Source organism: Martes martes (assembly GCF_963455335.1).
Source record: "Martes martes genome assembly, chromosome: 2".
NCBI lineage: Eukaryota > Metazoa > Chordata > Mammalia > Carnivora > Mustelidae > Martes > Martes martes.
In genome coordinates, this window is record NC_137889.1 from 171277834 (window position 1) to 171302593 (window position 24760).

At 39.6% G+C, this 24760-nt stretch overlaps 1 protein-coding gene across 1 annotated transcript in view; it reads left to right on the forward strand.

Annotated features, from left to right (window-relative positions):
- WDR19 (WD repeat domain 19) overlaps window positions 1–24760 on the forward strand; it is an 86132-nt gene that overhangs the window by 21915 nt on the left and 39457 nt on the right. The window contains exons 10-21 of the mRNA XM_080796746.1: window positions 4120–4269; window positions 9534–9681; window positions 9811–10015; window positions 11426–11585; window positions 11786–11896; window positions 14692–14801; window positions 18354–18411; window positions 21208–21348; window positions 21429–21511; window positions 21973–22056; window positions 23263–23409; window positions 23885–24009. Coding sequence (XP_080652872.1) covers window positions 4120–4269; window positions 9534–9681; window positions 9811–10015; window positions 11426–11585; window positions 11786–11896; window positions 14692–14801; window positions 18354–18411; window positions 21208–21348; window positions 21429–21511; window positions 21973–22056; window positions 23263–23409; window positions 23885–24009 — 1522 coding nt within the window. The remainder of the gene's footprint in view (window positions 1–4119; window positions 4270–9533; window positions 9682–9810; window positions 10016–11425; window positions 11586–11785; window positions 11897–14691; window positions 14802–18353; window positions 18412–21207; window positions 21349–21428; window positions 21512–21972; window positions 22057–23262; window positions 23410–23884; window positions 24010–24760) is intronic.

Consider the following 24760-nt stretch of genomic DNA (forward strand, 5'->3'; position numbering starts at 1 on the left):
AATATCTGTTGAAAAGATTGTCCTTCCTCCACTAAATTGCCTTTGTACTTTTGTCAGAAATCAAATTGTCCATAAATGTTTGGGTCTTTTTCCATTGATCCGTATGTCTGTGTTTATAACAGTGTAGTTTTAGTTACTGTAGCTTTATAGTAAGTCTTGAAATCAGGTCTCATTAGCCCTCCAACTTTGAGTTTCTTTTTCCAAGTTGTCTTGGCTGTTCTCAGTACTTTGCATTCCCATTTGAATTTATGACAAGCTTGTCAATTTTTACGAAAGGCCTCCTGGGAATTTTAATGGGATCATGTTGAAGTTACAGATCATTTGCCACCTTAGCAAAATCTACTCACCAATTAATGAGGTATATATCTCCATTCATTTAGATTTTAATTTCTTTAATTTTTTTAATGTTTTTGTATTTTTGGTGTCCCAGCATCCCTTTGGTCAGATTTATACCTTACGTAGTTCATATTTTTGTATTTTATCATTTTTCATATTTTTAATGCATAGTATTACTTTTTAAATGTTAACTTCTGATTATTCATTTGTGGCATATAGAAATGCAACAGATTTGAGGGTATTAATCCTACTGCAGCCTAACTAAATTCACTTAGTTATAGTAGTTTTTTGTAGATTCATTGGATTTTCTATATAGATGATCATGTCATCTCTGAATATAGTTTTATTTCTTCCTTTCAATATGGATGCCTTTTATTTATTTATTTATTTATTTATTTATTAGATTTTATTTGAGGGAGAGAGACAGAACACTAGCAGCGGGGGACAGGCAGAGGGAGAGGGAGAAGTAGACTTTTCTCTGAGTGGGAAGCCTGACTTGGGGCTGGATCCCAGGATCCTGAGATAATGACCTGAGCTGGAGGCAGACACTTAACCGACTGAGCCACCCAGGTGCCCCATGGATGCCTTTTATTCTAATACATTGTTGAATAAGAATGGAGAGAGTGGCTATCTGTGTCTTATTCTTGACCATTAAGTATGATTTTAGCTGTAGATCTTTTGTAGTTGCCTGTTATCAGGTTGTATGTATACTACAAAACCTAAAACAACCACTAAAATGATAGAGTTGTAGCTAATAAGTCAACAAATTAGATAAAATCAAATAATAAAAGATACACAATCATATTAAACCCCTTTAAGCTATGGTTCCTCTTTTCTCCTTTTTTGCATACCCGATAATTTTACTGTTTGGGATGCAGGATATTTTTGTATTCCTAAAAATATTCTTTTTTTACACCCACACTTGGGGAGGTGGAGAGGGAGAGAATCTGCAGCAGGCTCCCCGCTGAGCAGAGAGCCCCCATGCGGGCCTCAGTCTCAGGACCCATGAGATTATGACCTGAGCCAAAATCAAGAGTCGAACGCCTAATTGACTGAGTCACTCGGGCGCTAAAAATACTCTTGAGCTTTGCTCTGGGATGCAGTTAATTGACTTAGAAGCAGTTTGACCCTTTTGAGTCTGGTTTTATGATTTCTTAGGCAGATGTGAAACACTGCTCAGTCTCTAGCTGATTATTCCCACTTCTGATCTTTCTGAGCTCTCTACCCAGTGCCCTGTGATTTCTTCTAGTCTGATTATTGGGAATATTTACTATTCTCAGTCCTGTTCCCTCTAATCCCTTTGGATGGTTTTTTCCCTGGCCTGTGGCTTTCTCACTTGCCTGCAGTGATCAGTAGCTGCTAAGGACTCACAGCGGACCCCTGCAGCTCTCCAGGCTTCTTTCTCTTGTACTCTGCCCTGCAAACCCCGGCCACCTGTTCTCCCCAGACTTTCTGCTCCTCTCCTCAGCTCGGGAAGCCATGCTCTGCCTGCATCCTCCTCCCTTTGCCATGTCTTGAAAACTCTCAAAGCAAAAGCTGGCGGGCTCATGGGGCTCACCTGGTTTATTTCCAAAATCTTGGGCAGAACTCATTGTTCTTTGTTGCCTCATTCCAGGATCTTGAAAAGTGCTTTTTCATGATTTTTGTCTACTGTTTTTGGTTGTTTGGGGTAGGAAAATTAAGTCCTGGCTGTTACCCTATCTTGGCCTGAATAAGAAGCCCTAGATGTTATGTGTTTTTATTTTAACTTTTTTTTTTTTTTTAGATCATTGTAGATTCACAGGCAGTTGTAAGAAACAATACAAAGTGATCCCACGTAAGAAACAAAACAGAGAGATCCAGTATGCTCTTTTCCTAGTTTCCCCCAATGGTAACATTATATTACATATCATAGCGAGCATATTAACATTGACAGTCAAGATGGTTCTTTAACCACAAGGATGCCTTCATGTTGCTATTTTATAGACACACTTACTTGCCTCCTGCCCTCACCCCAACCTTAATCCCTGCTAACAAAGTTATAGTTACAGCAAGGGTTACAACAGGGGTTGAACTGTAGAAGTCTACTAGTATGTGGATTTTTTCCAATAAATACAGAACCTGTCCACTTATGTAGTTTTTTTTCTTAATAAATACAGTACTGTAAGTGTATTTTTTCTTATGGTTCTTGTAATATTTTCTCTAACTTTATTGGAAGAATACAGTATATAATACATTTAACACACAAAATATGTGTTAATCAGCTATGTTGTTGGTAAATCTTCCAGTCAATAGTAAGCTATTAGTAATTTAGTTTGGGGGAGTCAAAGTTATACGTGCATTTTCAGCTGTCGGGATGGGAGTGGTCAGTAACCTTAATCTCTGTGTTGTTCAAGAATCAACTGTAACCTGGTCTCCATTTCTATAATTTGGCATTTCAGTAGTGTTACATAAGTAGAATCATACACCGTGTAACCTTTGGGGATTGCTTCTTTTCACTCACATACTTCTCTGGAGATGTATTTGAGTCATTGTGTGCAACAATAATTCGTTCATTTTTATTGCTGAGTGGTATTCTATGGTATGGATATACCAGTTTGTTTAAGCGTTCACCAATTGAAGGGCATCTGGATTCCCGTTTTTTACTATTTTTACTATTGCCAGTGAAGCTTCTATAAACATTCATATACAGGTTTTTGTGTGAACAAGTTTTTACTTCTTTGTAATAAGTTCCCAGAAGTAAATGTGAAGTTACGACTTCATCACATCCTCTGTGAGGCTGTAATAAAAAAAGTCAGATAATAACAAGTGTTGAGGGGGTTGGAGAGAAATCAGAACTCTTATACACTGCTGGTGGGAATGTAAAATGGTGCAACTGCTCGGCAGAACACTCTGGTAATTATGTAAGAGATTAGACAATAGGGGTGCCTGGGGGGCTCATTTGGTTAAGCATCTGACTTGATTTCGGCTCAGGTCACTATCTCAGGGTCATTTTCCAGCCCTACATCGGGCTCTGCGCTCAGTGGGGAGTCTGCTTGAGATTCTCCCTCTTCCTCTCCCTCTGCCCCTCCCCCTTCTCTAAAATAAATAAATCTGTACAAAAATAGATAAATAAATAGACATAGCTACCATATGACCCAGGAATTTCATTCCTAGGTTATACCCAAATATGGGTTTATATGAAAACTGTGTATCCATTGGGGAGAATTAACATGATTATTATGGTGCGTCTTCCAGTCCACGAACACTGTATACCCTCCATTTATTTAGATCTTCTTTGATTCTTTAATCAGGGTTGTATAGTTTTCCAAATCCTGTGCAAGTTTTCTTACATTTATACCTAAATATTTCATCTTTTTTGAGTGATTATAAATGGTAATATATTTCTAAATTTTGGTATGTATAGTTCATTGCTAATATATAGAAATATAGTTGATTGCATGGGGTGGTTTTGTTTATTTCAGTTTTCTGATTGGTCTTAATTAACAGCAAGAATATTTAAAAATAACATGATTTGAAAGTTATTCTTAAACAGTAAAGATATTTCCTATAAGTGGAAACTCTGAAAATCAATTATACTTCAATATCACTAAGAATATTAGAACTAACTGTTGAATCACATGTACATTCTCACTTACTCTCTTGGATCTGTACGTTTACATATAGTAAATATTAGTTTTAGACTCTTCCTGCATGAAAAATATGATACATTTTCTCTTAAAATTGGAAGTGTGTTTAAGTGCTTGAAGTATTTTCTTGACAACCTTTTTATTCCTATTACTGGATATATTTTTTTTTTTTTAGACTGGTGTTATTCAGTATTTCTACATCGAAGACTGGCAATTTGTTAATGATTATCGACATCCTGTTGGTGTGAAAAAGATTTTTCCTGACCCAAATGGGACCAGATTAATTTTCATTGATGAAAAAAGTGATGGATTTGTCTACTGTCCGGTAAGTCTGGAAGATTTTTTAAGCATTCATTTTTTTTAAGGTAATATATAAAGAAAAGTATTTTTAATATGCATTATATATAAAATCATTGTTCCATAACTAGTTCAAGGATTAGAGTACTTTGTTAAATCACGTTTGTGATCCATTTTTATAACTATTTGCATCAAGAAAACTTTTTCCATTATTTTGCAGTTTTTCATTGTGTCAGTCCCAGAAAGATTCTTTAAATGGAAAAATAGTTACATTCTGTACCACTTTAACCTTATTTACTGCACAATAGTACAGTATATCTTGATGTACGTGACTTTTCTCTCCAGATATGCAATCAGCTTCAGAGGTCAGGGACTCCTTTCTGCCCATCTCACTTGATTTTCCTCTTGCCTTGTTGATCCTGAACAGAAAGAAAAGGTATTTTTGTATATGATAGATTAAAAACAGGGGGACCCTTTTTAGAATCAGTTACTCTTATTTTTATACACCCCTTACTTTAAAAAAAAATAAATTAGGAAAAGGAGATAGGTTTTTACGGCATTTACTGTACTTGGATTTTTCATTTACTTACTTTTGATATCCAGTTAATGATTTAGTATGTTCTTGGTCACAGTTCACATAGCCTACAGCTGCTCTTGGAGGCATCTTTTTTTTTTTTTTAAGGTTTTATTTAATTATTATAGAGAGAGAGAGCATGAGCAGGGTGGGCAGGGGCAGAGGGAGAGGCAGATTCCCCGCCGAGCAGGGAGCCCAACTCGGGCTTGATCCCAGGACCCTGAGATCATGACCTGAGACAGAGGTCATGATCCGTCCTTCCTTCCTTCCTTCCTTTTCTCTCTTTCCTTCCTTCCTGTCTCTCTTTCTCTTCCTTTAATTTTTTTCTTTTTTTCCTCGTTTTATCTTTGATGAATCTTTGCTACATTTGATAAATGGAACAGGTTTCCCCACAGGAGCTCCTGGATTATTGAAGCAAAATTCCCAATGGGCCAATTCTTAATTCAACCCATTCCTCTCCCAGTCATAGAACAAATGAGGACAAATGCCATAAATAGCAAGATAACCCCTGAGTTCTCTCTACTTGATCAGGAAATTCCTCTTGGACAAATCCCCTTTCTGTAACAGGGTCCTTGTCCGAGCTGCCCAAACTCTGCGCCTGGGCTCACCACAGATAGAAACTGTGGACAAGGGTACCCAGAATGTAGGCGGGAAAGCAGGGATCTGACAGGAGTTAAGTGAGAACTGGGGTCTACCTCTTCAGAAAGGGTGAAGAGTTAGAGCAGTCTGAACAAGTTAACGCACTTTTCTTTCACCTGTGACATTCTCCTTTCCTTGATGATTTCTGTTAAAGAGGCTACATGACCTTCCTCATGGTGTTGCTGTGAGGTTTCAGTGAGTTGTTCTTCCAAATCCATGATCAGGCATCTGGTAGCTATTTAGCAGGTGTTAGCTAAAGACCCACCTCTTTATTGCTTTACCACCCTTAAACCCCTCAGGTTCCAGAATTATCTCCCTCGCTGCCCATTCCCATTCCTGTTTCCAACTTGTTACATGTTAAGGGAAAAAAGTCCCGGTGAAACAGAATCCTCCCAAATCCGCCAGGACTGTGCTGAGAGCACAGGCTCTCCCTAACCCCACCTGTGGCCCGTGTTTGCTTTTATCCAAAGCAAGATCTCGCTGCCAGGTTAGAATCTTAGGTGGTTGGGCACAATATCCCAGGGGAGCACGGTGCCCCCAGGAGTGAATTCCTCCTGTAAGTTACACCAGTCTTTCTACAGTTAAGGCGAGCTTGGCAGGGAAGGGGAAGGCGGGCTTCTGCTGCACAGTCTTCCCCCCTCCTCCCCCGCCTAGGGCACAGGAGACGGTCTTGGCCTCCAGCCCAGTGTGCCATGCATTGGATTTGATTTGATGACTCACCCTGTCATAGCATACTACTGCAGCTCACTCCTCTGCTCCACTTCAGTGAATCTGAGAGAAACACTGCTCCTGTGGTGTACATACAGGAAAATATATAATCATTCAGGGGCGCCTGGGTGGCTCAGTCCGTTGAGCGTCTGCTTGGACTCAGGAAGTGATCCTAGGGTCCTGGGATCGAGCCCCACGCCGGGCTCCCTGCTCAGTGGGGAGCCTGCTTCTCTCTCCCACTTTGCCCCTACCTACCCTGTCCCCAGCTCGTGCTCTCTCTCTCTCTCTCAAATAAATAAAATCTTTAAAATAAATTTTAAGAAAAGAAAAAGAAAAAATATGTAACTATTCAGATGACCACTACTGCTCTTTAAAATTCCTACATTTACTCGCAGGTTTCCTTCATACGTATATTTATTCAACCAATTTTTCCGCACTGGGTGCATGGTAAGGAAGCGACTGACATTATACAGTAGAATCGGGAGGGTGACTTTTTCCTTACAAACACCCTAATATAACAGCCTTGTACCCCATCACTCTCTATAAGCCCATTAAGGATGACGAGTTATATTACAGGAAGTTTGTAAATAGTTAGGGTGTGGTGGTTAAGTGCATGGAGTCTGAAGACAGACAAACAGACCTCGATTTCAGATGAATAATAATAATAACTAGTATTTTTGTGCTGAGTACGCCTTACATATTATCAGGTGTCTCTTACTCCTTATGGCAGCCTCAGAGATAAGTATATATATATACATATATATATATATTTTTTTCTTTTTAAAGTAAACTTTAGGCCCAAGCTGGGGCTCAAATTCATAACCCTAGGATCAACAGTCCCATGTCCTACTGACTGAGCCAACCAACGGGCTCCCCCAAGAAATACTCATATTATTGGCCATTTTACAGGTGAAGAAACTAAGGTTAGAAAAGATAAATCTTTGTTACATTTGATAAATGGAACAGGTTTCCCCACTGGAGCTCCTGAATTATTGAAGCAAAATTCCCAATGGACCAATTCTTAATTCAACCCATTCCTCTCCCAGTCACAGAACAAATGAGGACAAATGCCATAAATAGTAAGATAACCCCTGAGTTCTCTCTCCTTGATCAGGAAATTCCTCTTGGACAAATCCCCTTTCTGTAACAGGGTCCTTGTCTGAGCTGCCCAAGCTCCATGCCTGGCCTCACTTGGATTTGCCATTTTCTGACTATGTGATCTTGGACTGTGTGTCCAAGGTCACACAGTCAGAAAATGGCATCTGTGGTCTGAGCCCGGGGTGACTTCCTCCAGAACCCTCGCTTTGATCAGAATCCCAGTTTCACCATTGATAAAATGGGTGCAGTTCTTCTTCTTCTTCTTTTTTTTTTTTTTAGTATTTTATTTATTTATTTGACAGAGAGAGATCACAAGTAGGCAGAGAAGCAGGCAGAGAGAGAGGGAAGCAGGCTCCCCGCTGAGCAGAGAGCCCGATGTGGGGCTCAATCCCAGGACCCTGAGATCATGACCTGAGCTAAAGGCAGAGGCTTAACCTACTGAGGCACCCAGGAGCCCCCAAAATGGGTGCAGTTCTACCTACTCTGTAGCTTGTTACGTAAAAATGAAATGGGACGATGTGCATAAAGCATTTAGTATGTGCCTGCCATGTAATAAGCACTGAAGAAATGGTTACCTTGGGGCGTTCCTGGGTGGCTCAGTCATTAAGCATCTGCCTTCGGCTCAGGTCATGATCCCAGGGTCTTGGGATCGAGCCCCGAGTCAGGCTCCCTGCTCTGTGGGAAGCCTGCTTCTCCCTCTACCCTTGCTCTCTCTCTCTCTCTCTCTCTCTCTCTGTCAACTAAATAAAATAAAGTAAAAGGTTACCTTTAAAAAAAATTCTACCCCCAGTCTGGTGGCGCTGTGTGCTCATCTGCATAAACCTAGGGTCAGTGTCAAACAGTGGTTGGAAGCACAAGCATAAGTCCAAGTCCTGCTTTTCAGCTTACTAGCTGTGTGACTCTGGGCAACTTTCCTGGTGCCTGAGCTGCTTTCTCCGCAAAGTGGGCATAAGGATGCCTATCCTGGGGGCACCTGGTTGGCTCAGTCAGTTAAGCGTTTGACTTCATCTCAGGTCATGATCTCGGGGTCCTGGGGTCGAACCCCACATCAGGCTCACTGCTCAGCGGGGAGCCTGCTTCTCCCTCTCCCTCTTCCCCTCCCCCTGCTTGTGCCCTCTTCCTCTCTTGTGCTCTGCTATCTCTCTCTCAAATAAATAAATAAAATCTTTAAGAAAAGAATGCCTATCTTGTACAGTATGAGGTTAGAATTCAATCAGGTTGCATATAAATAAGTAATTAGCACAATGCCTGATAAGTAGCACTATCTATTAGAAACATAATTAGAACTACATATAATTTTAAATTTTCTGCTAACCACATTTTTTTTGCAAGAAGATAAAAAGAAACAGGTGAAATTGATGTTAATGTGTTCAACCCAATATTAATACTTTGGTATGTAATCGATATAAAATATGACTGAAATGTTTTACCCCCTTTTTTGTACTAGCTCCCTGAGATCTAGTGGGTGGTCTAAACTTCCCTCTCAGTCGGCCTAGACACATTTCAGCTTCCAGAGAGCCACGGGACTGTGAGCTAGTGGCTACTCTGTTGCACAGCTCAGCTCTAGAGTATTAGCTAGTCTGTGCTCTTACATTTCCTTCTTATTTTGCAAGCAAGATGCAAGATGAGGGAGGGAGGAGGGGGTATGGCTCAGCTGCACATTCAGGGCAGAAATAAGCCTGTCTGCGGAGGTCGGTGGAATATGTACATTGATTTTTTTAATAGCTTATATCACTAATAGTACATTTTATATTTATTGGCATGTGTTCTAGAGAAGGTTTTGAAAAAAAACAGACCCAGTGGAGTTTATTTGATTTCCAGATATGTATGAATTAATTAGTTTCTTCTCTAGCTGGACCATTTCTGTACCAGGGATTGAAAATTTTCTCAACACAAGTGTGTTTGTAGTTTAAATTTCTGTTGTGTTCAGCAGCTTTGATCTTTTTTTTGTTTGTTTTTTTAAGCTGAAGCTTTTGTGTCCAGACTTGCCGTTTTTCCTGAAAATGCACCGTTTTTTAATTTAATTTAATTTTTTGCACCAAGTTTTAGATAAAAGGCTTGATTTGCCATACAAACCCTGGGGTTTTTTTTCAAGCCAGATCTAGTACAGGAATAGGAAAAGGAACTTTCCTTCCCGCTGTGACTGGAGTGTTGTTGGGGTGAACGAGATGGGAAAGCTGCATGCCGCCAAGGCAGCAAACAGGCTCCTACCCAGGCCAGCAATGACAGTTTCAGTACAGACTTGGGGCAGATCTGTAAATCCTGTTTCGTAGGTTAATGATGCTACCTATGAGATTCCAGACTTTTCACCAACCATTAAAGGTGTTCTTTGGGAAAACTGGCCAATGGATAAAGGTGTATTTATTGCCTACGATGACGATAAGGTGTACACTTACGTCTTCCACAAGGACACAATACAAGGTACATAATCATTTTTCTTGTGCAGTTGTTGGTAAATAAATTACCATGACAGTGAAATTAAAGCATTCCTTTCTGATTTATGGGCTGAAGATCCACTTTCAACATTAAGGTGTCTGTTTTCAAATCTAGGGTCCAAGGTCATCTTGGCTGGAGGCACCAAAGTGCCCTTCTCTCATAGACCTTTGCTATTGTTTAACGGAGAGCTGACCTGCCAGACGCAGAGCGGGAAAATAAACAACATCTACCTAAGCACCCACAAGTTCCTCGACAGTTTAAAAGACGTGGGGCCGAACGAGCTGCGGCAGATGCTGTCGCAGACTTTAATGCTCAAAAGGTGGGGGACTCCAGAGGCTTCTCCCCTTCTCCTGAGCATCTCGTTTGCTTTTGTGATTTTTAAAGGTCAAATCCCATTAAAGTAGCAGGAGATGATAGTATTTGCCTCCTTTACGGGATTATTGTGAGGCTTAGATAAGAAAACTGGGTTGGGGGGGTGCGGAGAATGTGTGTAAATTCTAAAGGAAGTACAACTGTCCTAAGCCCTTCAGAACAAAGAGCTTTCTCATCACCCAAATAGCACACTTACGGTGAAATTAATAATTAATAATTATATATTTAATAATTAATAAGCCTCATGATTTCAACAGTATCCTAATGTTGACGTAAGAAGTTTAGGCTTGCCTTGCTGGGTACGTCCTTTTTCTGCGTCTTCTTACCTGTTAACGGCCGCTGTGAGCTTTCCTTTGTGGTTCCGACCGTGTTTTACATGTTGCTGTTCCTTTGGGTCCCATGAGCCCCCTCTTCTCTTCTCTAATGATTCTTCCTGAGTGCATCTCCCCTACCGACACGGCTCCAATAGCATTCATAAGAGGCGGACCCCAGAACATGTATCTTCCACTTAAACCCCTATGTACCGCTGGCCACCAGCTGTGTGTGTGGGAGTCCATGAGCTCCTCACACTTGCTCTGTTTAAAACAGCTCATCTTCTGCAGCCTCCACTTTCCCCCCAGTCCTAATCCCACAAGTGCATGTCCCAACATACACACCGACACCAACGCACACCCACACCCCAGACCTTTTCCTCCCTGCTTGCCCCGTACTCCCCCACTAACGTGGGCCCTCACTCAGAAAAATCCATACTCTAAGCACTCCACGACTGCCCTCTGGGCCGATAGCCTCAGGACAATCTCATCTAGTCACCACCCTTGAAAATACCAGTCAGGGGACAACTGAGGGACTCAGTCGATTAAGCATCTGCCTTGGCTCAGGTCATGATTCCAGGGTCCTAGGATCGCGTACTGCATCAGAGCCCGCTTCTCCCTCTCTCTCTGCCTGCCGCTACCCCTGCGTGGGTGTTCTCTCTCTCTTTCTCTAATAAATAAATAAATAAATAAATAAATAAAGTATTTAAATTAAAAAATCTTAAATGTTTAAAAAACATTTTAAATGTTTTTTTTTTTTAAAAAGAACACTTTTTTAAAGATTTTATTTATTTGAGAGAGGGAGATAGCAAGAGAGAGCCCAAACAGAGGGGTGGAGGAGAAGCAGGCATTCAAGAAAAAAGATTGATCTGTACAATAAAGGAAGAAAAATTTATGTAGTTTTTCGTAACTTGGAAATGAGGATGACAGACGAAGAAGTGTTTTTGGAAAATTTAAGACCTAACATGATAATACATATAACCTGAAAATTGCCAACCAGGGGCCAAATAGAGTTCCCTGATGAAACCGATATATTGAAATGCTAGGTTTTCTGATGCCTGGGAAATGTGCAAGCTTCTGAATGATCACGCTGCCTGGAATGAGCTGGCCAGAGCTTGTCTCCATCACATGGAAGTGGAGTTTGCCATCCGCGTCTATCGGACAATCGGAAATGTGGGCATGGTGATGTCCTTGGAACAGATAAAGGTAAGCAGCATCTCATGAGACTCACTGCATTCGGATTTAAATGGTATGTATTCAGTCATGTTAAGTTTCCGCAGTTAGTCTTACCTAACTCATCAGCAAGTTAATTTGTAGAACCTTAACCACTTCCTACTAAGCAAAGGCTTAAAAAAAAAAAAAGAAACACTTCTATTTCTTCTCATTAAAACTGCTTTTATTTGTAGGGAATAGAAGACTACAATCTTCTGGCGGGACATCTTGCCATGTTTACTAGTGATTTCAACCTGGCTCAGGACCTGTACCTTGCGTCCAGCTGTCCTATTGCCGCGCTGGAGGTATGGCAGCGGATAAAGCTGGGAAGAACATAGTTAGAATCGTTCAGCACCAGAAGCCACATGCCTTCCCCTTCCTGAAATTTAGACATTTCAGCTTTAAGACCCCTGAGTATTCATTAATTTCAAAAATACTTTCATTCTGTGTTCTGTGGAACCGCAAAAGGCATGTAATTGTAATGTTACCAAATAATTTCAAGTCTCAGTTGTGTCCAAAGGGAACAGATTATGTAATTTACAAAAATGCACGCACGTGGCAACAGCCACCGTTTATCGAGAGCCCACATGTGACGGGCACTTTCCTAAGCACTTGATATATTTTTAACTCAGTTAACCCTCACAGCAATCCCGGGAGATAGTTATTGTCTCTATTGCCAAATGGGGACACTGAGGTGCATTTATCTTTTACTTGGCCTATGAGATTCTGTTGTGCGCTGAGAGGTTTACCAACGACTTTACTTTCCCAGAGATGAGCATTGCAGGGGAAGGACTAGAACAGAGGGAAGGACCCAGATCAGTGCAAGAGCCAAGTGGCTATATAGAATAGCAGTTAAGAACAGGGACTTTAGGGGTAGACATGTCTGGGTTCAGATCCCAGCTCTGTATCACCCTGGACAAGTTATTTAATCTTTCTATCTCCTGGTCCCATTTCTTTAAAGTAGGGGGGAAAATATCTGGTCTATAGGGTTGTTATAAAGATTTTAAAATGAGGCTAAATCCTTTGGGACACTGCCTGATCAATAGTAAAGACACTGGGATGCCTGGGTGGCTCAGTCAGTTAAGTGTCTGCCTTGGGCTTGGGTCATGATCCCAGGATCCTGGGATCGAGTCCCACATGAGGCTCCTTATTCAGCGGCGACCCTGCTTCTTCCTCTGCCCCCTCCCCACTGGCTCATGCTGTCTCTCTCTCTCTGACAAATAAATAAATAAAATCTTTAAAAAAATAGTTAAGACGCAAAGTGATAGCTATTTTCATTAACGTTATCCTACCTCAAATCAGCATTTGGTCAATTACACAGAGGAGGTGTTTTAAAAAATACTTGCTATTGGTTTTACAACTTCATTTTTTTCAAATTACTCAACAGCAAATTTCATTTTTAAATTTTAAGTGAACTGGGGTGCCTGGGTGGCTCAGTGGGTTAAGCCTCTGCCTTGGCTCAGGTCATGATCTCAGGGTCCTGGGATCGAGCCCTGCATTAGGCTCTCTGCCTGCCTGTCTGCCTACTTGTGATCTCTCTCTCTATCAAATAAATTAAAAAAAAAAAAAACTTTAAATTTTAAATGAACTGAATTAATTTTGTTCTAACAAAAAATTTAAATAATTTTATATTATTTGCAACAATTGAGGACACCCTGAGAAATTTTCAGAACTTGGACTAGTACACATTGAAGTAGGAGTATGATTGTGATATGAAGGAAAAAATGTCACCTTAATTCTTTTGCATTTAGCTGTGAGCACTTGCCATTTGCTACCAGATTTGTAAAGGATTTGAGGTGATGGGTGAAGAGGGGTGGAGAGGGGTGCTTGTACCTGTCATTCCTTTAACCTCAGTGTGAAGGCTGAGGAGTTAGCCAGGTAAAGAAGTCAGAGGCACAGCCCTGCCGCTCACCTCTGTATATCAGACTTTGTATATAAAACTGGCCTCTCTTTGCCTCCGTTTCTGGATCTCTAAAATGGGTACAAGAAAAGTTCCTTGCTAAAGGCCCAATTAGGAAAAGTGAACAAGCTAATGCCCTCGAATGGTACCTGGCAAAGAATAGCACTTGGAAAAATGTTAGCTATTATTAATTCTTTACAAAGTGTGACTAAAGTGAGGAATGAACTCCAAAAGACTCTTTTTTTTTTTTTAAGATTTTATTTATTTATTTGACAGAGAGAGATCACAAGTAGACAGAGAGGCAGGCAGAGAGAGAGAGAGGGAAGCAGGCTCCCTGCTGAGCAGACAGCCCGATGCGGGACTTGATCCCAGGACCCTGAGATCATGACCTGAGCCAAAGGCAGCGGCTTAACCCACTGAGCCACCCAGGTGCCCCAAAAGACTCTTTAAGGATTAGTTTATGTTTGGAATTGTGTCCCAGATGCAGATAAAAGACAACAGGAGCCTGGAAGAAAGACATGTTCACATTTTATCTTTATGTTTGCTGTTAGTCATGTAGTTTCAGATTTTCTCAGGAAATAACATCAATTCCTATAGTTAAGTATTTCTCATTTTTTTTCTTCTCTCCCCTCTAATAAGAAAAATTAACCTTAATTGATGGAATTGATTTTAATTCAATTTAATTTTTTCATATGGGTAAAAATTAAATCCAAAAGAATAATATTTTGTTAGGGAGGTTTGAGTTTTGGAGGACCACAAACTGTTGTAATAGTAAGATGGTTTTGCTCTCCAAGAACCAGTTTTACCCCTGTGGGAGCTCTGTCACTCCCACTGAGAATGTATGTCTGAGTACTATGTTATCCTTGCCAGGGTCAAGGTCCACCTTTTTTTTTTTTTTTTTGAGATTTTATTTATTTATTTGAGAGAGAGAGACAGTGAGAGAGAGCATGAGTGACAAGGTCAGAGGGAGAAGCAGACTCCCCATGGAGCTGGGAGCCAGATGCAGGACTCGATCCCGGGACTCTGGGATCATGACCTGAGCTGAAGGCAGTCGCCTAACCAACTGAGCCACCCAGGCGCCCCAAATTCCACTTTTTAAACAAAAATCTCTTCTAATCACTTCTGGTAAAACTAGCACTGTATGGTGACAATGCAAAGTAATTTGTTCATTTGAAATTAAGGTCTCTGTCTTCCCAATAGATGAGAAGGGATTTACAGCACTGGGACAGTGCGCTACAACTGGCAAAGCGCTTAGCCCCGGACCAGATACCGTTTATATCAAAAGAATACGCTATTCAGCTTGAATTCACGTAAGTCCTTCTCTTTATGTTTTTTGGTCAGTCGCTAACTGCTGAATATCCCCAATTCTGAACTGCCATTAATGAGAAGGCCCTCCATTGACTGAGTAATTGCTTGTTATGGGTAAAAATCTGTATTATCTGTACTTCCAAAAAAATTGTCTTTTCTCACTAGCGAAGGCTTGTCCAGGCCTTTATCCACTGTCATTTTCAGCATCAAAATTGAAGTCTGGGTGTAAGCCTTTCCTACACCAAGAATCTAGCTACTGTTTGGAATCGCACTTGGCCAGCAGCAGTTATGCATAGTATCGGGGCGCGGACTGCTTTTCACAGCCTGTGTTCATGATCTTGACCTCTTTGAACACTTCGCAGCTTTGCAGTGTAATTTCAAGTCATAGTGAAAAAAGCACAGAATTTGGTCTATATCTTTTGTTTGCTTAAAATTATAGTTTTTCTCTCTCTAAGTTGAATTGCATCTGGATAAAGATTGGGTTGAAAGTCAAGCCAGAAGCTTTTCACAGGTGGTCATTCAACACTTGAGTAATAATCCTTCATGCTACATTAATCGGCTTTACAGATCTCTCCTACCTTGGGAAACAGTCAATTCCAAGAGCGTTAGAGTTTTCTGGTGCTCTTCGTTGCTCGACAGCCTTAATTGTCGGTAGTCTTAATTACAGAATGTAGATTTTTATTTCATTGCTGCCTAAAAGTGTATGTTAGAAGCATTCAGAATCCAGTGTTAAGCTCACAGGCAGCCATGCTTAGTGCTACAAAGGTGAATACCAGGAAGGACAATTCAAGTGAATAATTTTCTTGTAAATTCAGTTCACACAGGTATGTACAGTAACGACTGTATCACACCCCCGGACAGTTTCTTTTGACATTGATTATACACTGCCATTTCAAAAATAGTGAAATGTAGAAAAGTAGTGGTCTTTGAACAAAGAAAAAATGGTTCTAACAGTTTTTTAAAAATATTTTTATATAGTTCTGCTTTATTTTCAGCCAACTTTGGATTCACTGAGAATGTGACACCCAAACTATAGCTGGAGAAATCATGCTTTCAAAAAGTGGTCTTTCATGTCTAACCATGCTCCCTTATTTGAAATTTTATATCTTGCAAATAAAAACTTTTTAGAGATTTCATTTCTTTTGTAGCCAACCTCAATTTAAGTTTGTCACATATTTGCCCCTTAAAAAGTAACTCCGGAAGGGCCCCTGGCTGGCTCAGTTGGTAGCACCTATGGCTCTTGATCTCAGGGTTGTGAGTTCAAGTCCCATGTTGGGTGTAGAGATTATTTTAAAATAAAATCTATTTTAAAAAAGAAAAAGTAACTTCACATATTAAAAAGGACAAATTGCGGGGCACCTGGGTGGCTCAGTGGGTTAAGCCTCTGCCTTCAGGGCTCAGGTCATGATCTCAGGGTCCTGGGATTGAGCCCCGCAGCGAGCTCTCTGCTCAGCAGGGAGCCCGTTTCCCGCCTCTCTCTGCCTGCCTCTCTGCCTACTTGTGATCCCTCTCTCTCAAATAAATAAATAAACAAAAATCTTTAAAAAAAAAAAAAAAAGGACAAATTGCAATGTTAGTGCTTAACCTAAAGGTCACGGCCTCCCAGTGCCTCGGCATTCCATCTCCATCCTGAGAGTGACAGGGTCTTAGAGCACAAAACCTCTGTGCTAAAGGGAAAAGGGTCATTTCATTGGGAGATGACCCACCATATCCTCCCAGAACACAGACACCCTAGTAAACCCCTGGACCATGGAGAAGACATTTATTTTCTCCTTTTGGGGGGAAATCGAAGCTTTTGTAGCAAACTCTCAAACTTTGTCTTATTATAGTCAGGTGAGCTGAGGCCAGTTGAAAGCCAGTGCTTTGTTGTTGATATTTCTTAAAATTTCTAGCACTTTCTTGCCACCAATTCCCAAAACTTTCACTGCTATTTGGACTCTGAGCTAGACACACACCCAGTCCCCAGTGATCAAGCATTTCCTTTGTAATCATAGTAACTAAGTAGGTTAGCGGGTGAGGAAACGGAGTGAGGCTTACGGAGGTTGGATAACTTGCCTCAGCTGATAAAACGTGGAGATCTCGTGGAGCTTAGCGCCATTTTCAGAGAAAGGTGGATCTGCAGATCTACCCTGATCCCTTCAATGCATATTCTTCTTACAAGTATTGGGCCTTCAGAAAATACATTCATTTTCATGGTCACGTGATTGTCATTTAGTGCCCCCAAAGAAAGTGGCCTATTCAGAAGACGTGAACAAACATTTCTCCAAGGAAGACATCCAGATGGCCAAGAGATCCATGGAAAAGCACTCAGCATCGCTCAGCATCAGGGAAGTGCAAATCAAAACCGCAATCAGACACCGTCTCACACCTGTCAGAACGGCTAAAATCAAAAACACAAGAAACAGGTGTTGGTGAGGATGTGGAGAAAAAGGAACCTTCCTGTATTGCTGGGAATGTAAGCTGATGCAGCCACTGTGGAAAACAGCATGGAGGTTCCTCAGAAAATTAAAAACAGAATTATCATATGATCCAGTAATCACACTACTGGGTATTTACTCCGAAAATACTCATTCAAAAAGATGTATCTTTGAATGCAATCCTACATTTACTGCAATGTTATTTATAAGAGCCTAGATGGGGAAGCAACCCGAGCGTCCACCAACAGATGAGCAGATAAGAGGGTGTGGTGTATACACACAGTGCCGTGTTTGCTTGGCCGTGAAAAAGAGTGCAGTCTTGCCATTTGTAATAACACCGGTGGATATACAGGGTAAAACGCTAAGTGAAATTAAGTCAGAGAAAAACAAATACTGTGATTTTACTCATATGTGGAATTTAAGAAACAAAATAAAGAAAAAAGACAAAAAACCCATACTCCTAAAAATAGAGAACAAACTAGTGGTTGCCAGAGGGGAGATGGGGCAGGGGGTGAAGCAGGTGGAGGGGATTAACAGTGCACTTACCATGATGAGCACTGAGGCGCATTCGTTGAATCATTGTACGCCTGAAACTAACAACACTGTGTGTTAATTATACTTGGATTTAAAAAATGATTTTTTAAACACAAAGGTTTCACCCCCCAAAGTGGCCCATCACATTTAATGTAGCTCCCAAAAATGCCTGACATACTACAAAGTAAGCACCCTACAGTCTCACATAATCCAGCTTTATAATTATTATTTTTTGAGAGAGAGAGTGCATGTGCATACACTCGTGAGTCGGTGGGGGTGGGGAGCCGAGGGAGAGGAGGAGAGAGAATCTTAAGCAGGCTCCATGGTCAGCACGGAGCCTGACATGGGGCTCAGTCTCACCACCCAAGAGACCATGACCTGAGCCAAAATCAAGAGTCAGATGCTCAACTGACTGAGCCACCCCAGGTGCCCCTATAATTATTTTTATAGTAGCAAATAATAATGAAAAAAAAAAGCTTGTATGTTGTGTATCACATCTTTTGTGAGCTCAAGCAACCAGTGACAAAGATTATCTTTTAAATCTTGTCTATGTAAATATGATACATATTTATGTATTGAAATTCACTCTGATTTTTCTTTCAGGGGTGATTATGTAAATGCTTTGGCTCATTATGAGAAAGGAATAACTGGTGATCAGAAGGTAACCTTGAATCAAGATATGTGTAATTATCTTCAGGTTTGTTAGTTTCATTTAAAAAGCCATTGTCTGAATTGCATCTTATTCAGTTTCTGGTAGGTGAGCTCTTTTTCAGTTTATTAACAACCTTGCAAAGGATATAGTTAAATCATTTAAAAACACTTAAAACCTAAAGGTGAAAATATTCTTATCAGTCTGAAAAAGATATATTTTCCTTTGTATACTAACTGTGAGCTTCTTGTTAATGCTGGGAGTAAAATTTTTATCCCATCCCACCTATCGGCTGACTATGATTTTCACGAAGCTTTTCCTTTCACTCTCTTAAAACGTTTCACTAACCACTGAGAAGTTAACTCCCAGGCCACAAAGTCCGTTCTGCCCCTTCATCTGTCACGCTGTATTTTTTATGATGATCCTGGAAACCATGGACTTTAGCCACTATTCCAGCCCATTCCCCCCTAGAATTTTAGCTCAAGAAGCCAAATTTTGCAATAAAAGTTGATGTTTTTACATGATGTCTTGTAAAGAGTGAAAATCTTATTTGATGTTTTTACATGATGTCTTGTTAAGAGTGCAAATCTTATTTGATGTTTTTACATGATGTCTTGTTAAGAGTGAAAATCTTATTTGATGTTTTTACATGATGTCTTGTAAAGAGTGAAAATCTCATTTCCTGTCTTTTATCTAGAATTTTTATTACAGAAGTCATACAATTTCATTCCGGTCAATTTAAAAAACTGCGACAGCGTGACATGAAAAGTCACCTTTTCATTCTCTCCTCTATCACATGACTCAGTGGTAACCACTGGTCACAGTTTTATGTATTTCCACACAAGAATCTCTTGTAAGCATGCAGATATGTATGAAATGTGGGTTTTTACTAAATATGAAATCATTCATTTCCATTCATTTAGCAAAGATGAACTGAAATCCGTTCTATGAAAAGCAGCATTCGGCTTCCTTCATGGTCTCTCAAGTCAATACACACAAATTGATTTTAATCTTTTAAGAGTTTCTCATGTCCTGTTGTTTATTTTTTTATTTTTTTATTTTTTAAAAGATTTTATTTATTTGTTTGACAGACAGAGATCACAAGTAGGCAGAGAGGCAGGCAGAGAGAGGGGGAAGCAGGCTCCCTGGTGAGCAGAGAGCCCAATTCTCGATCCCAGGACCCTGGGATCGTGACCTGAGCCAAAAGCAGAGGCTTTAACCCACTGAGCCACCTAGGCTCCCCCTCATGTCCTGTTGTTTAGATGTGGCACAGTTTTTCCATCTATTCCCTTATTGAATTATAATTGTTTTTGCCTTTTTTTTTTTTACTATGAAAATACTGCAATGGATGTTCTACCTAGTATACTTGTATCTCTAACTACCTAAGATAAGATTTCTGAAGGATATATTCTTATAGATGGGATTTCTAGGTCATAAAATGTATGCTTTTAATTTCTTACAATGTCAAGTTGCTCTCCAAAAGAATTTATAGCGACTTATATAGCTAAAGGCCTGTATGGAGGTGTCGCTCCCACCCCCCCATTTCCAACAACATCTAATGTTACCGTGTTATCTTCTCTACCAATTTCATAAGCCAAAGAAAGGTATTTTATGTGTATTTGATTATTAATGGAGCTGAGCACGTTTTATTTCTTGGTCAATTACATTTTTTTTATGAATTGCCTGATCATATCCTTTGCCCATGTAACTCGGGTTTTTGATATTTTCTTTGGCTACATATATTTTAGGTGTTTATTTTTTAATCCATGTTATTGAATACAGTAACTGCTAGCCACACATGGCTATTTAAACTCGTGAAAATGAAATAAAATTTAAAATTCAGTTCCTCTGTCACACTGGCCATATTTCAGCTACTCAAGAGCCACTCGTGACTGTTAGCTACCATGTTGGACCAGGCAGATATAGAACATTTCCATCACCACAGAGTGTTCTAGACCTGGTGCTTCGCATAAAATGCAATCTGACATTATAGTTCACTAGTACACATTAATTACTTGAAAATTTCTGTAGTTATCTTTAATGACTTAAGCAATTTTACATAAAGTTTTTAATGTTTAATCATGTCTAATGGAGAAATCTTCAATTCCATAAATGGTTTTTTCCCTTAGTTTTGCTCATAGCATTTATGCTGTGTATCAGATATATTACTTCTTACATAAAATTTTATACCAAGAAGACATACAAAGATATACAAGGCATTATGACATGGGGTAGTAAAAATTTGTTCTTAAGCATAAACGATCTAGACTTCTTTTTTTTTAGGTTTTATTTAAATTCAAGTTAGTTAACATACAGTGTATTATTAGTTTCAGGGGAAGAATTTAGTGAATCATCAGTTGCATTTAACACCTGGTATTCATTCCATTAAGTGCCTCCTTCACGCCCATCACCCAGTTACCCTGTTCTCCCACCCACCTCCCCCCTGCAACCCTCAGATTGTTCTTTGTAGCTAAGCGTCTCTTATGGCTTCCCTCCCTCTCTGCTTTTATCGTATTCTTCCTTTCCTTCCTCTATGTTCATCGGTTTTCTTTCTTAACTTCCACATATGAATGAAATTATTAGATATTTGTAAAGATCTAGACTTCTAAAGAAAAAAGTATAGCTTTGTAACAGGTGATTTAAAAAAAAAAAAAAGGACTCAGTGTTATTTCATAACCTTGAGATTTGCCTGAAAGGGTTAATGAAAGTAGTGTTTGGGCTCATTTTAGATTTAAATTAATTGTTTGGCTGAAATGAATCAGTTTAACTTAGGGTCTGATTTGTAAGTTATTTGCCTTATGATTTCAGGAACACGATGAAGTGTGTCTGGCTGGGGTCGCCCAGATGTCCATAAGAATGGGAGACATACGCCGAGGGGTTAACCAGGCGCTGAAGCATCCCAGCAGGGTCCTTAAAAGAGACTGTGGTGCCATATTGGAGAATATGAAGGTGTGCTTGTCTCTGCATAAGTATTCATGGGCACTTTCATGTAATAAATTCAGTGTTTTAATAATCTCTTATTAATTTAGCAATTTTCAGAAGCAGCCCAACTGTATGAAAAGGGTCTCTATTATGACAAAGCAGCCTCTGTTTACATCCGCTGTAAGAATTGGTAAGAATTGGCTAAAACTTATTCTTAGCAGGTGTGGAAATGAATGCGTCCTGGGCGTCTCCCCTCTTGTTTCCTTTGGTTCCTCCCTCCTGGGCATCCTGTTCCCTCTTCTTTTTATCTCCTTCTTCTTCTTCCGTGAGCTCATGTTCATAGTTCACTTTCCAAAGAACAGTACGTCCTATCAGTCTGGTGTGGGGAGATCTCTGATCAGACAAGTTACTGGGGGAAAAGCTCTGTTGTCCCCAAAGAGCTCAACCACTGCCTTGGTTTCCCACAGAGAGGGAGGGCAGGGGTGTGGGGTCAGAAGGAAAAGCAGTTACGTCCATTTCTACCTATAGGAACCAGATATCTTTTAAGATCGTGATAACTATTTTGAATCCTAAAAACTAACATTTGATTGTAGGAAGCTACCTCGGGATTGAACATAGTGCTGACATTATTCTCCAAAACCTACCTTCTAGGGCCAAAGTTGGTGAGCTTCTGCCTCGTGTCTCTTCCCCAAAGATTCACTTGCAGTATGCCAAAGCAAAAGAAGCCGATGGAAGGTTCGTACAGTTTCTCAAATTCATACAGATTTACAGCACTGTGTAAGTTTGATAAATTAACCATCGACCTTTGCAACCTCTGCGAAAGGCAGAGTGGAGGAAGGAAACATCTTTTGCCTTCGCCTGGCCTGAATGCCAGAATGTTCATTCTCTCCCATAACTTATATACCTCAATTTGATCCCTTGTATATTTAAATATAGGCTACTGTCTCTTTGTATTTGAGAGTTAAATATTAAAGTTGATATTTTTGATGTAATGTGGCATGAAAACAAAGTGATCATCATTTTATTACGAAGGATAACATGGACGCAGAGGATAAGAACAGTGAAGGAATACGAACTCCACACCCACGATTGCTCAGTGAGAGCCGCAAAACAGCGTCAAGATACAGCAGTGGATAGTTAATATCCTAAACATACAAAGATTCCCAGAAACGTGCTATAAGAAACTCAAAGTCAAGGATTCCCAGAGGAGGAAACACAATTATGAAATTGTATTTCGTATAAACATGAGAAAGCTCTACCTTACTAAATGTCTTACTAGAATGGAAAGAGCTGGAGAGCTAGTGGGGAATGAAGAGAAGTCTTGAGCTCCATCTAGAGGTTGACATGCAAGGATTTTACAGATCACTTTTTGCTGTACCTACAAATGTGAAATAGTCTGTATTTTCTGTTTCCTAAAATAAGCTTATATCACTATTTTAATCTTCCCAGTCCAAAAAAAAAGTAAAGTGTAAAAAATTATATCGTTCAGGTGGGAAAACGCAACTCAATATGAATATTTTACTGTTAGTTTATTAAACCTGTAAAAAGAACACATTTTAGTGAGACGAGTTCTTATATTCTTTCTGATGAAGAAGTAGTTCTAGAAAAATAAGAAACCACTGCCAAATGGGTGCCTGGGTGGCTCAGGTGGTTAAGCATCTACCTTTGGCTCAGGTCATGATCTGAGAGTCCTGGGATCAAATCCCACATCGGGCTCCTCACTCAGTAGGGAGCCTGCTTCTTCCTCTCGCACTCCCCCTGCTTGTGTTCCCTCTCTTGCTGTCTCTATCTCTTTGTCTCAAATAAATAAATAAAAATAAAAAAAAAATCACCATCATTAAAAAATTGTCCCATTTATTGACATTTCTTCCCAATGCAACAGTGTTAAGAAAGCTTTTCTGAACTAAGTATTTCTTACAGATACAAAGTATTATCTTACAGATACAAAGAAGCTGTTGTGGCTTATGAGAGTGCGAAACAGTGGAACAGTGTCATCCGCATCTATCTGGATCACCTCAACAATCCTGAGAAGGCTGTCAGTATTGTCAGAGAGACCCAATCTCTGGATGGCGCCAAAATGGTAGCCAGGTAACAGAATGCATGTTCTTTGGAGTTCCAAAAACTACCTTAGAAGAAAGCCCGTACTTCCCCTCATCAAATAAATTTTGTACAAAATTTTTAAAATTTTAAAGCAAAATTTTAAAACAAAAATTTTTTAAAAGACTAAATATTCCCTTTGAGTGTTCAAAGGGAATATTTAGTCTTTTAAAATAATTAAAATTTATTTAAATAATTAAAATTATTTAAAATAATTCCCTTTGAGTGTTCAAAGGGAATATTTAGTCTTTTAAAAAATTTTTGTTAGGTCTGAGTAGTTAAGTTCAAAGTGTGTCTGTTGCGGTCAGTGCGTGAGAGTAATGCTTTTCTAACACAAGCCTATAGTGTAGAACTGCGGTTTGCCCAATTTTTTTCAGTGGCTTCTCATAGTTGCAGAAAAATTTTATTTTGTCAATGACAAACTTCCTTGAAATGAGTCAAGCTGATGAAAGTAACTTTGTTTTAGGTTTTTCCTACAGTTGGGTGACTACGGGTCTGCCATCCAGTTTCTTGTTATGTCCAAATGTAATAATGAAGCTTTCACACTGGCTCAGCAGCACAACAAAATGGAAATCTATGCAGACATTATTGGTAAATACCACTGTTTGCCCTCATTTCTCTTAAAGATTTGTATCATAGGAATCCTCGACTCTTACGATCCAAGTTTCAGGTCGGCATGCCCCAAGCACATACCCACACACCACTTACACATAGACACATGCATATCTGTATGATACTTGTCGGATTTCAGGATTCCTACTGTCTCAAAGTGAGATGGAATTATAAGACCATTTTCAAAAATTCAGGTTTTGGGGGGACCTTTAAAAGAGGTCCGATTTCCCAAATTCTGCCTTTTGTCAACCAGTGTTAAAACAAAGTTCCAAAATGAAGGTAACTGAAAACACAAAAGAATTTTTTAAGAAATATTTTCATAAATGTTTTAAATTGACTTATAAATTAAGATTATATGATTATACTCAGATGAAGAGTGATATAAGCAAGATACTGTTTTCCAGAAGAAAGTCCAAAAGAGAATTTTCTATTCTGAGAACACCTGCCTAATAGGTTTTCTTCCCTTGTATGCAATTATTCTTAGAAACCACTGAAATAATTTTGAGATTCATATATAATGTTATTTGTGGTGGTATTTTGTTTTGTTTTTATTGTGGAAAAGTACACATAACATAAATTTACCATTTTAACCATTTTTACATGTACAGTTCAGTCATATTAAGTACATTCGCATTGTACAACCATCACCACCACCCATTTCCAGAACTTTCCCATCATCCTGAACTAAAACTCTGTACTCAGTGAACACTATCTCCCCGTTTCCCTCTCC